Raw genomic sequence first — 14,481 nt, forward strand, 5'->3', positions numbered from 1 at the left:
CAACCAGAGAGATGAATTAATTTTTCAAGCATAGAGATGAATCTTTAACCACGAAAATAATTTTTAACAAAATAGTTTTATTTTAAACAAAATAATTAAATTCTGAAGCAAATAGTCGAATTTTTAACTAAACGAGAAATATATAGTACAAATATACAGTATAAATATAACAGTAGACTTGTCAACTTGTTTTATTAATTCATTTCAATTTTATCGTCAGGAAACGTACTGAATGTTATTTATGTTCCTAACGTTACTTCCACTGCCCCTCCCCCCTCTGTTACAACATTAATTTTTAGCGCGACCCCTCCCTCACAAAATGTTAAGGTAATTTATGGATGGGCCCCTAAGGGTGAAACTCGGACGATGAACGAACATTTAGTTCAAACTGTAGATTTTAGGTTTAACTCTAAAGAATGATAAATATATTTATCATTTTTAGAATAGAATCCTTGAGTATAGGTATGGTTTAAAATTTTTGTTCGTGATTACGAAGTCCTCTGACGATTTCATCTTGGACAAATGAAGGAAAACTATTTTCTGTAGGATACTGGACCGCAATCGGCAAGGAGAGCTTTAGACTCTTGTTGTTTAATGTATTTGATACCTGAGAATCTAAAACAGCAATAAAAATAATTAGAATCGATAATGTTGAAAAAATGAGCATTTTATAGCTACCTTGACTTCATTCTATCAAGTGAGAAAAAATATTTTGATTTATTGACAGATGATCCTAAATGAAACTCATGGTTTTATTTTAATCAGGCTTCATATTATTTGTAAAAAGCTATAAAATAAAATGTTGCAAAAGTATGTTTATCAAAAAAATAATACTTGGTGGTCGCTGACAGGAAAAACCTGGAAATCAGGGAAAGTTAGGAATTTAAGAAAAATTGCAAACTTCAAAGAATTTCTGCAAGAAATATGTGCTTTATTTTGAAATAAAAATATTACTTTTGTCACTTATTTTCATTAAATTTACCTATTGGCTAACCATTATTGAATTCTGGTCTATACCTGTTTCTGAATTTTCTTGAATCCTTTTGAAATAGTTTGAGGTATTTTAAAAGAATCCTAAAATGTTGATAGTTTTCAATCATAGTTTTTGAAGATTATAGAGCGTTTTTTGAAACTACAAAGAACCATCGAGGCCTTCAAAAAAATGTTAAGGGATTTCCAAAGATTTCGAAAGATTTAAAATATTGTAGGATATTTTAAAAGATTTCGGTGAATTTGCAGTATATTTCAATTATTTCAGGAGATTTCAAAGCATGTAAGGGCATCTTTAAAACATCCGAAGAATTTTCAAGAACTTTAAAAATTTTCAAGGGATTTCCAATATTTCAAGGAATTTCAAATATTTTACGGTATTTTAAAAGATTCTAAAGCATGTTTAGGAGATTAAACAATTTTCGAGATATTTTTAAGGATTTGAATGGTTGTAAGGGATTTAAGAAAAATTTATTGGGATTTTTAAAAAGTTACAGGAGTTACGGAAGATATAAAACGATTTTATAGAATCTTTAAGGTCTTGAGACGATTTCAAAGATTCAAAAAGATTTTTTAAGATATTGTAAGATTTCAGAAAATATCATCAGATTATTTAAATATTTTAAGGAATTTTCAATTGATATCAATAATTTGAAATGACTGTAAAAGGTTATTAAGGTTTAATGATACTTTTTAAATTTTTGAGGAATTTCGCAATATTTTAAATGTTATAGGGTATTTTAAAAGATTCCAAGAGATTTTTAACAGACACGAACTTCTAAGGGATTTCAAAAGATTTCAAAGGATTTAGAAAATTGCAGGGGAATTTAAAAAGATTCCAAGGAATTTTTGACTGATTCCAATAACTATAAAATTATATAGTTAAAAAACAAAGGGCTTACGATATTTTAGGGTATTTATACAAGATTTCAAGGAAAATTTCCAATGATATCGAAGGATATTAATGAGTTTAATGGCTTTAAAAGAATTGGCATGCGAGTGTAAAGAATTCCCTAGAATTTCGAAAAAAATATTACAAGGGGTTTTCTTAAGTTTTCGAGGATTTCAGTGATTTTAAAAGATTTTAAAAGCTATCAAGTTATTTTAATACATTTTACACGAATTTAGGAAATATCAGATTTCATAGAATTTCACGAGATTTTATAATATTTTAATGAATTTTAAATTGTTTATTCACAAGAAATGAGGGATTTTCTAGATTTTCAAATATTTTTTTCAGTTTATTTGAATTCATTTGAAACTCACCCTGGATTCTTATTATTTTTCACGAATTGTTTTAAATTCTTTACAGTGAAAAAATGGTCTAGCTGTCCCATCTAACCGTTTAGCTGGATTTCGTCGTCCAAGAAAATATAGCTGTGTCACCTAGATTTCTAGCTGTTTTACCTAAATTTGCCATCTAGAAATTATCTAGCTAATTTATCTAGATAATTTCTAGATGGCAAATTTAGGTAAAACAGCTAGAAATCTAGGTGACACAGCTATATTTTCTTGGAGGAAATTCAAAAGAATTTGATATAATGCCTGAGAATCAAGGTGAGTTAAAAAAAAACTTCACGAAGAATTAAATAAAAATCACTTAATAAAATTAAATAAATTTGAATGAATCCAGGTGAATTAAAAAAATCAAGAGAATTCTACACTGAAAAAAAATGGTCTAGCTGCCCCAGCTAACCGTTTAGCTGGATTTCGTCTTCCAAAAAAATACAGCTGTGTCACCTAGATTTCTAGCTGTTTTAGTTAAATTTGCCATCTAGAAATTATCTAGATAAATTAGCTAGATAATTTCTAGATGGCAAATTTAGGTAAAACAGCTAGAAATCTAGGTGACACAGCTGTATTTTTTTGGAAGACGAAATCCAGCTAAACGGTTAGCTGGGGCAGCTAGACCATTTTTTTTCAGTGTAGAATTCTCTTGATTTTTTTAATTCACCTGGATTCATTCAAATTTATTTAATTTTATTAAGTGATTTTTATTTAATTCTTCGTGAAGTTTTTTTTTAACTCACCTTGATTCTCAGGCATTATATCAAATTCTTTTGAATTTCCTTCAATTTTTATAAATTTATTTCAAATATACTAAATTTAAACAAGTTTTGCCTATTTTTTCATTGTTTTCAATTCAGCCTGAGAATGATAAATTTAAAATTGCTTTATTCCATTTATAAAATATTATATGTTAAAAATTTGGTCTTAGAATATTAATAGTCAAGGAAATTGAAAAATTAGTCATGGAAAAGTCGGGGAATTTTAACAATGGAGTTTTTCGGCCACCCTGATTAATAAAGTCTACAGATACCTTGTCTAGAAGATCTTCTCGTAAAATTCAAACGAATTTTCACAAACCATCCATCGTTCATTCTTTCTCTGAATTTAGGGGTAGTGAATGTATATAACAAAGGGTTGACAGCGCTATTGACGGGAAGAATGAAAACAACCACCCAAGCGTGCAAATCAGCTGAAATAAAAAAGAAATGAAAATTTTCAAACTGTACATTTCTGAGCACATTTTATGCAAAGGGTATATAATTTATCAAGTGACCAATGTAACAGCGAGTTGGCTACAAAGTAAGACATTGAACAAACTGCAGCAAAGTCATTTTCTGCGGGCAAGATTTATTTATTTGGTGTATGCAAAGTTATTAATTAGGAGATGGGTTAATTACTGGTTGAGAGAGAATAAATATGTATGAGGGGCCAAGAAAGTGTGGATGCCATTAATTAAGATAAAAAATCGGAGGTTGAACCTTACGCGGAACGGGGTACTTCATCAATGCAAGAGCTTTGAGAATGATTATTGGTGCCCAGCACGCAGCATCCGTCATCACGATCAGGAAGAACCTCAAGGCAAATTCAGAATCACCAATTGACAAAGGAGTGGCATGTCGCGTTCTCCAAATACTGGCGAACATTCCGGTATAAACGTAACAGATCGTGACGAGTCTGAAAGTACAGGAAACACGTTATGCTTAACAATGAGGTAATTCCAGAACACACCCTTATGTCGTCCGTTGAAAGCTGGAATAATTTTTTGACGCATTTAGAAGCCACCTATTGGAGAAAGAAATTTACTGTCACCCTGGGTCACGGACAAAATATATCCTATGATAAGGGACGCACCTGAATTGAGCTATCGGTCAAGCCTTTCTATTAGGTCTAAAAATATATTCGGTGCCTTTATTTTGATGTTTTTTTAACTCTTGGTCAAACTTGAATTATTCCCCTTCTTAAGGGCATGTCATACTTCGTCTTGTGGTAAATCGGGTACAGATCCCCCGGCTTTTTCCCCATAAAAATGAAAATTTTTTAAAACTGAATTTGGAGATGCTATGAAATGTCACAACGAACGTCCCCGAACTCTTTTTTAGGGATAATAACAAAACAAATTTTATTGTGCTAAATACAAATTTTATTCATGTGCATTATTTTGAGGTTAGGGTCTTTTTTCAGCTCGGAAATTATTCATGAAGTTAAGTTAGGTTAGGTTTTTTTAGATTAGGATAGGTTTGACCTCTTTGCAGGTTAAGCCTAAGCTGATTCTAGGGTTGTAAAATTTCATGAAACTTTCAAGGTCTCATAAAATATTGCAATGTTTCAAAGACGGTGGCGGGAAAATTCAAACCGCATATATTAAGAGGTGGAAATCAATTCACATTTTCTCAAGTAATCGTTGATCAAATAATTAATTAACTAATGGAATACGTTTTGATAATTTCCCCTTAAATTAAATACTAAAAATGTATGAACAAAATTGAGTTTTATAGCAAATAAAGTTACATGATTAAGAATTTTAAAAACCCAATTTTCCTATATTATGTTAATATATATATTTATTAGTTATATTTAAGAGGTTAAGACATTTTGAAGTATTCAGAGCAACAATTTTTAATATTTTCACCAATATCACAATTTTACTGCGGAAACACTGAGAAACGCTAAATAAAATTTTTAAAAAGTTTAAACTTGCGGCAAAGTGGCATACGATACGAGTAACAAATACCTAACCTGATCTGATTTCCGCGCATGCGCATATGGAAGTTCTCTCCTTTCCCCCCAATGTTTCATGGAACGATGAAACTTTGACTGTGAAACATTTGAAAGTTTCAAGTGAAAGTTTCAATGTTACAATGAAACGTTTAATTGCTCACAACCCTAGCTGATTCAAATGGTACCGCAAACACAACGGGACAACACAATCAGTTTAATTGTATTTCGTGAGGTTAGGTTAGGTTAGGCTAGATTAAATTTATTTCTAGGTTAGACTTGAGTTGACTCATTCGATGTAGCACACATTTGCTACTGAGATTTTTCGTCATTTTTTGAGGTTATGGCTCAACTATGACGTGATGGGTGATTTTTGGTACCGAATTTGAATCAGCGCCTCAAAATCCATAGGAATACGTGTGTCTTGTTACCAGATCCGCACACTTTTTTTTTGTGTGGCTGTGTAATTTTCTAAGCATCACATGTCCCTAAGTTAGTTTTAAAAGGCGAACCTTAAAATTTAAAACACAGGCGGCCCTACGACTTTCACCTCAAAAGTCATTAGTGAATACAATGTCGTCCGACAAAGAGCATTTGAGACACTGTAAGCTTTTTGCATTCCAGTTGAAAAATCATTATTTAAACATTTTTTTAACACTTTTTACACGTTTTACGTGTCACTATACACCTTCTCCTAAGGCTGCGGAAATAATTCGGTCGCTTCAGCTACATTTTTTTCAATTGGAATACAAAGAAAATGCAGTATCTTAAATATTCTCTGTCGGATGCCATTTTATTGACTGATGATTTTTGAACTTGAATCCGCAGGGTCGCTACCTATTGTATTATGTCATAAAGCTTATGCCCAGTGGTTGAATAGGTAATTTACAGTGATCTTGAATTGAGCCAAAGCAGCCCAACCATTAAAAATATTAAACTAAGATTCAAATAAACGCAAGAATTATCTTATCTTTGTGGTAACAAAAATATTTTTGCAGACTATATGTAACATATAATCATGAATTTTCTATGAAATTTCCTCAAAATATATACCTATTTATTTAATTTTGATTCTGATTAGCCTACAGATAACATGTTTTCAAAACTTTCCAAATTTTTTGTTACAAATTCTAGTTTTTAAATTTCGATAAGAAAATTTTTACGATATATACCAGTAAGCTGTTGCGATATGGTGGAAAAATATCTGCAAAATGAGCTAAAAAACATTTAAAAATTTAATTATTTCGGAAGTTATTGAAAAGTTAAGAAAACATTGGCATTTACACTGTTTTTGAAATATCTTGTTTAGCTCTGGTATAATTAAAATTAAGGGAACTTAATCAGTCATCAAAAAGAGATGTACGAGGACTTTTAGTGTCCACTGTAGATCAAATGTATTCCAAATTTATTAAATATTGAGCTAAACATTGTGACTGAAGTTTTTGAAACAAATTTTTTTGGATTTAAATAAATTCAAATGACCTATTATTAAATAGTTTACCATAGTTTCCCCTGTATACATAAAGTCGAACTGAACAACCCTGCCTTGTATGTACATTTTTGTTTTAACTTTTCTCTTCATATTTTTTAAACTCACCCTAAAAGATTCAAGCCGAGGAAAATGAAAGCAGAGTATTCCCATCCGACAAGAAAAGGATCCTCAATATGCAGAGGGAAGCACATTCCATTTACACCGTAGAATTTTGTACTGCTTCTCCAGTGAATGACTAAAAAACAACTCAGAAAATAGCATTTTTATTACAGAAATCAATTTACCCATACAAAATTGTACAATTGTCTATAAACCACATTTCAGAAAATATTACTTGTTCTAAACCATTCCAGAATACTCCATGTAGAACTTTCTAGAAAGTTTCAGAATATTCTAGAAAAGTCAACAAATTTTTATAATATTTCAGAAAAATGTAGAAATCTCTGGAATTGTCTAGAAAATATATCATCATTTTAGAATATTCTAAAATACTACTGAATTAATTCATATTCTAGAATAGTTCAAAAACGTATAGATCATTCCCGTACATTTTGAAGCATTTCGGAATACTTTAGAAAAGTCCAAAAAAATTGTAGAACATTTAAAAATATTCTTGAGCATTTCAGAATACCAACTCTACACAATTTCAGAATAATCCAGTATTTACCAGAATACGTTAGAACAATTTAGAACGTCCCTGAGTAGTTAGCAATGTTCTAGAATAATATATTAACCCTGCACGGATCCTGTGGGGGACAAATGTGCCCCACGCGAAATTCAATTGATTTCTTGTAACTTAAGTGAAAATTATATGGAAAAATTACTAAAAATGTGATATATATCAATGTAAAGTTGTTTTCTTTAATTTTATTCATACAGTGCTCATAAATTCCAAAAATAAATCAATTAATAAATAATAAATGAATAATTGTTTTTTTTTAAATCAAAGTTGTCGAGAATATACGAACTAAAAAGTGCCGATGCTGTGACTACAGTGTCGCAGGAAAGAGAGAGAAGTTGCAACCGACCTGTGTGTGACAAACATAGGACGGTCTTGTGCAACCGTTGCACGAAAATAGATTAAGCTTATTTAATGCAGAATTTATTGTGATTAATTGTTTTTTTAATTTAATTTAATTTCGAGAATTAGTTTGAAAATAAAAATAGTTTTTTTCAGAAAAGGCTTCTTTTTTTTACTTCCGATGATTTTTTCCTATCTTTCAAACTTACTAACCGCTTTTTCATTTTAAAAAAATTTTTCTTAATTTTTTTATCTTTATTTAAATGAAACCATCTTATTCTGCATCAGAAAACAAAGAGATTGACATATTATATATTCAAATTATTTATAATAATAAGCATTCTGCCCGCGCTTATGATATTCCATATTTTTAAAAATGTTCTAACTTTGAATGTTCATTTTTTTCAACATTTTAAATTCATTGAAACTGGATGTTATATACACCAATCTCTCAGACATTAAAAAATGAAGAGAATGATGTGTACTAACATCTGATGCCGATGAAAGAAAAAGATTGTGCACAAGGAATCCAAATGGGGGACATTTGTCACCCACAGGAGCCGGTGAGGGCAAAAAAATGTATAGGATCCGTCTAGGGTTAAAATACTTCGTGAAGATTTAAAAAAATTCTAGAATATTTAAGAAAATTTTAAAACCTTTTATAAGAAATTAATGATTATTACTATTAATCTAAAAGTGTTTACAGCTAGTACATTATGTTCGCAGCATGAAGTTGATTCGTATAGCTGCTTTTGCATTTTTATCTTTGTCTTTTTATTAGTTCGTTTTATTATTTAAAGATTAGAAACATATAATGCAAAAGGGAAATAATAATTATAATATATGCAACTCTTTGGGATCAATTTTAAATCATTGAAGTTATACAAGATAATGAATTTAATAATTGGAAAATGGAAATTAATTTTTTTTATTTATTTGATCTTTGACTTACTATGTATCTTTAATTTTCTTTTTCAGTTAAAAAAGTTTTCATTTTTTTATGACTTTAAAATACTTGGAATAAAGAAAGAGCCTTTATTCAAACTTTTTGACTCCTGATATTAGTTTCAGTATACATAAATAAATGGTTAAAATCTATAGCAATTAGAGTTTTCGATTGTAAGTATGAGTGGAGTCCTTAACTTTCTTAGTTTATTACATAAAAAGAGACTGATACAAGTTTGCATTTTACGCTTCAAAATTAAGAATTTTATATTTAGAACACACAATAAATCTCAGAGATATTTTTCATCTGAAGTTGGGCAACATCTTAACAAGCAATTGACAACCACATATAAAGTAAAGAATGCAGTTGTGAATCCGCCTCCCGATAACAATTATCCGACGTCGGATAATTGTAGTTGTCAATTGTTTTAAACGCTTTTAACCAAAAAAATATGTCTTGAAATCTTTATATTAATAAAAATCTCTAAAATCTCTAAAATCCCTGAACTCCTTGAATATTCTGAATTTCCTCAATTCTTTTAGTCTCCTGAATTTCTGAAATTGTTAAAATTCTTTAAATTCCTGGAAATAGCTAAATGATCCGAGATATCTGAAAATCGTTGAATTTACTGAGCTCTTTGAATTCCTTAAATATTAAAAATTCCTTAAATATTCGGAATTCCTTAATTTCTCTGAAATCCTTGAATATTCTGAATTTATGAAATTGATTGAATTGTCTGAATTCCTGAAATTCATTGAATATTCTGAATTCATTGAATATTCTGAATCATGAAATTCCTTTAATTCCCTTAATGCTTTCAAATTCTCTGAATTCCTTGCATTTCCTAAATACTATGGATTTTTTTGAATTCTCTGAATTCCTTAGATTCCCTAAATTCCTTGAATTCTCAAAATTCGTATAACCTTTCCGTGAATTGACGACGCGCCGCATGTAGGTGTAACAGGGCTACGCGGGATATGCGGCTGTCACTCAGGCGAGCAGTCAGGCGTGAACAAACAAAAGCGGAGCAGGCTATAAGGAGTTGGTTGCCACCCACCGTCAGTCCCGAAATCGGGGCTATAGAAGAATTTCACTGTATTTTGAATTCTCTGAACTCCTGAGATATTATGAATTTTCTAAATTTATGAAAATCTGTAAATTCCTTGTCTTCTCTAGAGTCCTTGAATTCCTTCAATATTCGAAATTATTTAAAATCTCTGAATATTTTGAATTCCTGAAATTCTTTGAATTCTCTGAATTACCAGAATTCTTTTAACTATTTCAATTCCTTCAATTTCGTGAATTTATTGACTTTATTAATGACAAGAAATCACCAAAATTCTATGAATTTCATCAATTCCGTGAATATTCTGATTTCCGAATATAATAATTTCCTTAAATTCCTTATCAGCATCATGCGGGCTAAATCATTTTCGCGGCCAAGAGAATTTTTTTCCCCTGAAAATTTCCCCTAAAAATTTATTTTTTAAGATATCACAAAAGCACAAGATAGAGTTTTCATATAACTTTTTTAGACATGCAAAATTTTATCTTAACAATTTTTCGTATATGTCGATGTTTCCAGGAAAAAGCATAAAATTCGATTGTAAGAAAACACACTCTCCTGGGCACTAAAGTTGTTTAGTCTGCATCAAACTTGAAAGATATCTTCCTTATCAAAGTACAAATTCAAAAAAGAAATTGGAAAAAAATTTAATAGTGGGTTTTTTGAGAAAATTGACTTTTAACTTTTTCAGAAAAACTGCCGCAATTTGTTAATTTTAATCCTCTTTAAGATCTTCCGTCGGATTACGAAAGGGGACGATAAACCCTATTAGAATCAAAAGGAAAACGAATTAATATCTCAATTAGGTCAAAAGTTATAGATGTTTAAAGAAAAAAATCGGATTTTTTAAAAAACAAAGCAAAAAATTTAAATACGCATAACTCCTTGAATTTTTTGTTGCAAATCGAAAAAATACGTATCGCCTAATTTCCTCTAAAAAAAATATTTCGTCACCGAGAGACTGCAATTTCAAGTGTAGAACCCCGTTCCTGATTTGAACTTGATTCGGTCTCAGAATTTCAAAGGATTTGAGAATATGATAAAGGATTTAAAGGGTAAATTTCGGTAAATTTGAATAAGATTTTATGGGATCTCGTATGATTTCGGAATATTTCACGAAGTTTCAAGTATTTTAACCGATTTTTTATGATTTTAAGGAGTTTCTAGAATGTTCACTCCTGTAAAAGGGATTTTAGGATATCCATGGAATTTAAAGGATTGCAAAATAGAAGGAAGAAAAAATAATTTTAAAAAATTATTATATAATTATATAATGGGTATAAGAGTATAAAAAGTAATTTCAGTAGCCAAAGCATGTGTTAATTAGCTGATTTTCAAAAAATAATTATAAGGATAAAACTTGTTATGGAAATGTTTTGTACCTTTTCTTAAGGAAAACTATTATTTGTTGGAAAACTCGTGTAATATATTTACCAGGAATGAAGGCAAGAGTAAGGCCAATAATCCAAGCAATAATCATCGAAGAAGAGGCAGTTTGTGGTGTCAAGGCGCGATGACTTTTCAAAGGTGCAGCGATCACCATAAATCTCTCCACAGACATGAACGACAGGATCAGCACCGAAACCTTGGAATCAGTTTAAACGAGATTCAAAATTATTTACTGGAAAATCCATAAACATAACCAGCAACCATTTCTTAGAGTTAGTTTACCCTTGTGTATCCCATAATGCAATACAATTCTTTCAACTAATTACCCTCAAACAATTTGAAACATTTTGTCAGTTCCTTTAAATACTCGAAAGTTAATAAGTACTTTCCATAACATAAAACAGAGTATTGCAATTTTTCTAATTACTGTACACTTATCTCTATTAGAGAATAATAAATATGCAAATTTATTACACAATAAAACAAGTCAACAGAATATAGTTATTGAAACATTTCGTAGTAACAGCACACATAACTACCAACTATAAATTCTTTTGTAATTTTCATGCTCTCTAGTTCTACTCTTATTTGGAATAGTAAAGATAGTACAAAAAATAGTTTGAAATTTCTTTAGCAACAAGAAAATTAGTTAAATATAGTTAATAGAATGTAGGACTAATTATGGTCCATTAGTGACAAACGTTGAAAGAAGACGTAACAGATAGGAATTCTAGGTATTGATCGATAATATTATTTCAAATTAGAAATTCAAAAATGAATATGCGCTTTTCTATTTTATTGATTCCATTTACTTCTGAAGACGTCATCGCCAAGATTCCAACAAGAGTACAAGACCAGGAAGACATCCAGGAATTTGCTTCTTTGCTGTAATTGTCCCGAAATCGAATATCTTCCACCGCAATTATTAACAGATAAATTCCCATCAACATATCTGAAACTGAAAAGAATGATATATTAAATGTGATATTTTATTTCGGTCTTTATTTTCGGTCTTCTATTTATTAATTTGTTTGCAATCGACCGGTATTCTACAAAAGCCCGAATATTTGTAAATAATGGCATTTTGAAAAATCGAAATCATTATCTAAAAATGAACTGAAAGTCCAGTCTTAAGCTGAAGTGTTGCTGAACTGAGGCCAAAGAAGTTTGATTAAAAAATATTATCCTCGTTCGAGGAAATGAATGTGGAAGTTCACAATCTCAAAGTAGCACTAACCTAAAGTTCGACCAAGTTTGGCTGTAGAATACGATAAAAAATTTAATTTTCAGTTGAAATAAACACATTCTGCCGAGACATTAAGTATATAAATACAAGTAAACAAAGCTCAATGTGAGAAAGTTAGCCAATTCCGAGAAAATGTTGGTTATCGAGTTTTGTACAGCCACCCTTCAGTTGTATATAATTTCTGATTATAAGGAGTTTTAGATACGGACATGCAGTCCAGCGATGACCTGGACGATTTATCTTAATTATCTTAATTGTACCACACATTCCAATAGTCAGTGCACCACACGTCGCACCGATTCAAGTTTTACCAGGAAACAGAGGTAAACGACGATTTGCTACAATTAGCGGGTCACTTATATGAATTTCCTTCCCAGGAAGGATCGAAGAGATCTTCTCTGGCTTATAGGAATTCGAGGCATATATCTTTCTATTGATAACGGAATCAAAAGAACGCGGATAACAACGGTACTCGAACTTTATTGTCAACAAATTAACATTGTTACAAATGGCTTACACCTTTTCCCACAAGAAACTGTATATGATCAATTTTCATCAAGATGGAATCGTCAAGATGGATTTTCCATCAAAATGACCTTAATGGAAAGTTTCGGTAAATCTAGATTTCTCAAAAAATAAGAGTCGCAACCTGAAATTAAAAAAAAAACATTTTGTACCAAAAAAGATGAATTTTCAAACAGAAAAAACGAATTGTCAACAAAAAATACATAATTTTTAAATAAACAGTTCCATCAACATCAAAGTAGAACTTTCAAGCAAAATATAAGAATTTTTCACAAAATACTTGAATTTTCAACCCAAGAAGATAAGTTTTCTATCATAAAAGATACATTTTCAATCCAAAGGGGCACAATCTTAACATAACAGTTGAATTTTCGACCCAAAAAAATGACTATCAAAATGTTTGAATTTTCAACCTACAGAGAAGCATTCACAACCAAGAAAGATGAGTTTTCATCTATAAAAAATGAGTTTTCTAACAAAGGACGAGTTTCCAACCAGTTTAATTAAACAAAAAAGTAAACGAATTTTTAACAAAGTAGTTCAGTCTTTAACCAAACAGATGCATTTTTAATCAAGAAAAAGATGTACTCTAAACAAAATAGCTGAATTTTCAGCCCTAAAAGTTAATTTTCAACAAAAAAAAAGAATTTAAACCAGTTTAATTCGTCCAAAAAAGACGGATCTTTAACCAAAAGTTCAATTCTCAACCAACAAGATGAATGTTCAAAAAACAAGATTATTTTTCAATGAAAACAATTATTTAAAAAAAAAGAATTTTCTACGAAATAGTTGAATCTTTAACTTTAAAAGAATTAATTTTTCACCCAAAAGGAAAGAGTCAAATATTCGTATAAAAATATTAATTCATAATATTTTAAAAAAACGAATTTTTAAGAAAAACTGTTAATTTTCTACCGAAGAGGTTAATCTTAATAAGCAGAATTTTAAAGAAAATAGTTCAACAAAGTATTTGAATTTTTAAACAAAAAAGATAAATTTTTAATCAAATAAAATAATAATTTTCTGCTATAAAAGACGCATTTTAACAAAAATGCATAAATTTACAGCCAAATTATTGATTTTGGAAGTAAAAATAGAAACGAATATCTTCTACAAAACAGTTCAATCTTTAATCCAAAAATATTATTTTTCAATACAAAAATTAATAATGACTATATAGTTAAATTTTCATAAAAAGAGTTTATTTCTGAACCAAATAGTTGAATTTTTAACAAAAACTGTGAGTTTTTAACGAAAAATATTGATTTTTGATAAAATAGTTTAATATTTTGCCAAATTGTTTAATTTTCAGACTGGAAAGAAGAATTTTCATAAAAACAGTTGAATATTCTAATTTATAGAATTCAATTATGCAAGACGAATTTTCAACAATATTTTCCTCGACCGAAACAGATTAATTTATAACCAAAAACGTGCCTTTTTAACCAAAAAGAATGAATTTTCAACAAAATAGGTCAGTTTTCAACTAAAATAATGAATTTTTCTAGAAAACAAATTAATTTGCCAGAATCGTATTTTGAACATTTTCGTATAATTTTGTCCAACTGTGAATTGTAACCGTTTTAGTAATATTTCAAAATTGTAATTTTTTTAAATACACCAAACATGTCCTCGGATGAACCCAGTTTTTCATCATCAGCTGCGGACCAAATCAAGTGCCTGATAAGCTTTGGATCTTATAAATTACGAGGGTAGTTCAATAAGTCCTTAGAATGAAGTATAAAAACAATTTTTTTTGGGTAAATTTTTTTTTTATTTTTCAACATAATCTCCTTGGAGC

At 29.8% G+C, this 14,481-nt stretch overlaps 1 protein-coding gene across 1 annotated transcript in view; it reads right to left on the minus strand.

Annotated features, from left to right (window-relative positions):
* Positions 1 to 326: 326 nt before the first annotated feature.
* LOC117176823 (relaxin receptor 1) overlaps positions 327 to 14,481 on the minus strand; it is a 58,523-nt gene continuing 44,368 nt past the window's right edge. Inside the window, exons 16-21 of the mRNA XM_033367146.1 lie at positions 11,722 to 11,867; positions 10,955 to 11,105; positions 6,593 to 6,722; positions 3,764 to 3,954; positions 3,311 to 3,469; positions 327 to 615 (exon numbers count right to left, since the gene is read on the minus strand). Coding sequence (XP_033223037.1) covers positions 470 to 615; positions 3,311 to 3,469; positions 3,764 to 3,954; positions 6,593 to 6,722; positions 10,955 to 11,105; positions 11,722 to 11,867 — 923 coding nt within the window. The 3' untranslated portion in view covers positions 327 to 469. The remainder of the gene's footprint in view (positions 616 to 3,310; positions 3,470 to 3,763; positions 3,955 to 6,592; positions 6,723 to 10,954; positions 11,106 to 11,721; positions 11,868 to 14,481) is intronic.

Source organism: Belonocnema kinseyi, chromosome 7 (genome assembly GCF_010883055.1).
Source record: "Belonocnema kinseyi isolate 2016_QV_RU_SX_M_011 chromosome 7, B_treatae_v1, whole genome shotgun sequence".
Taxonomy (NCBI): domain Eukaryota; kingdom Metazoa; phylum Arthropoda; class Insecta; order Hymenoptera; family Cynipidae; genus Belonocnema; species Belonocnema kinseyi.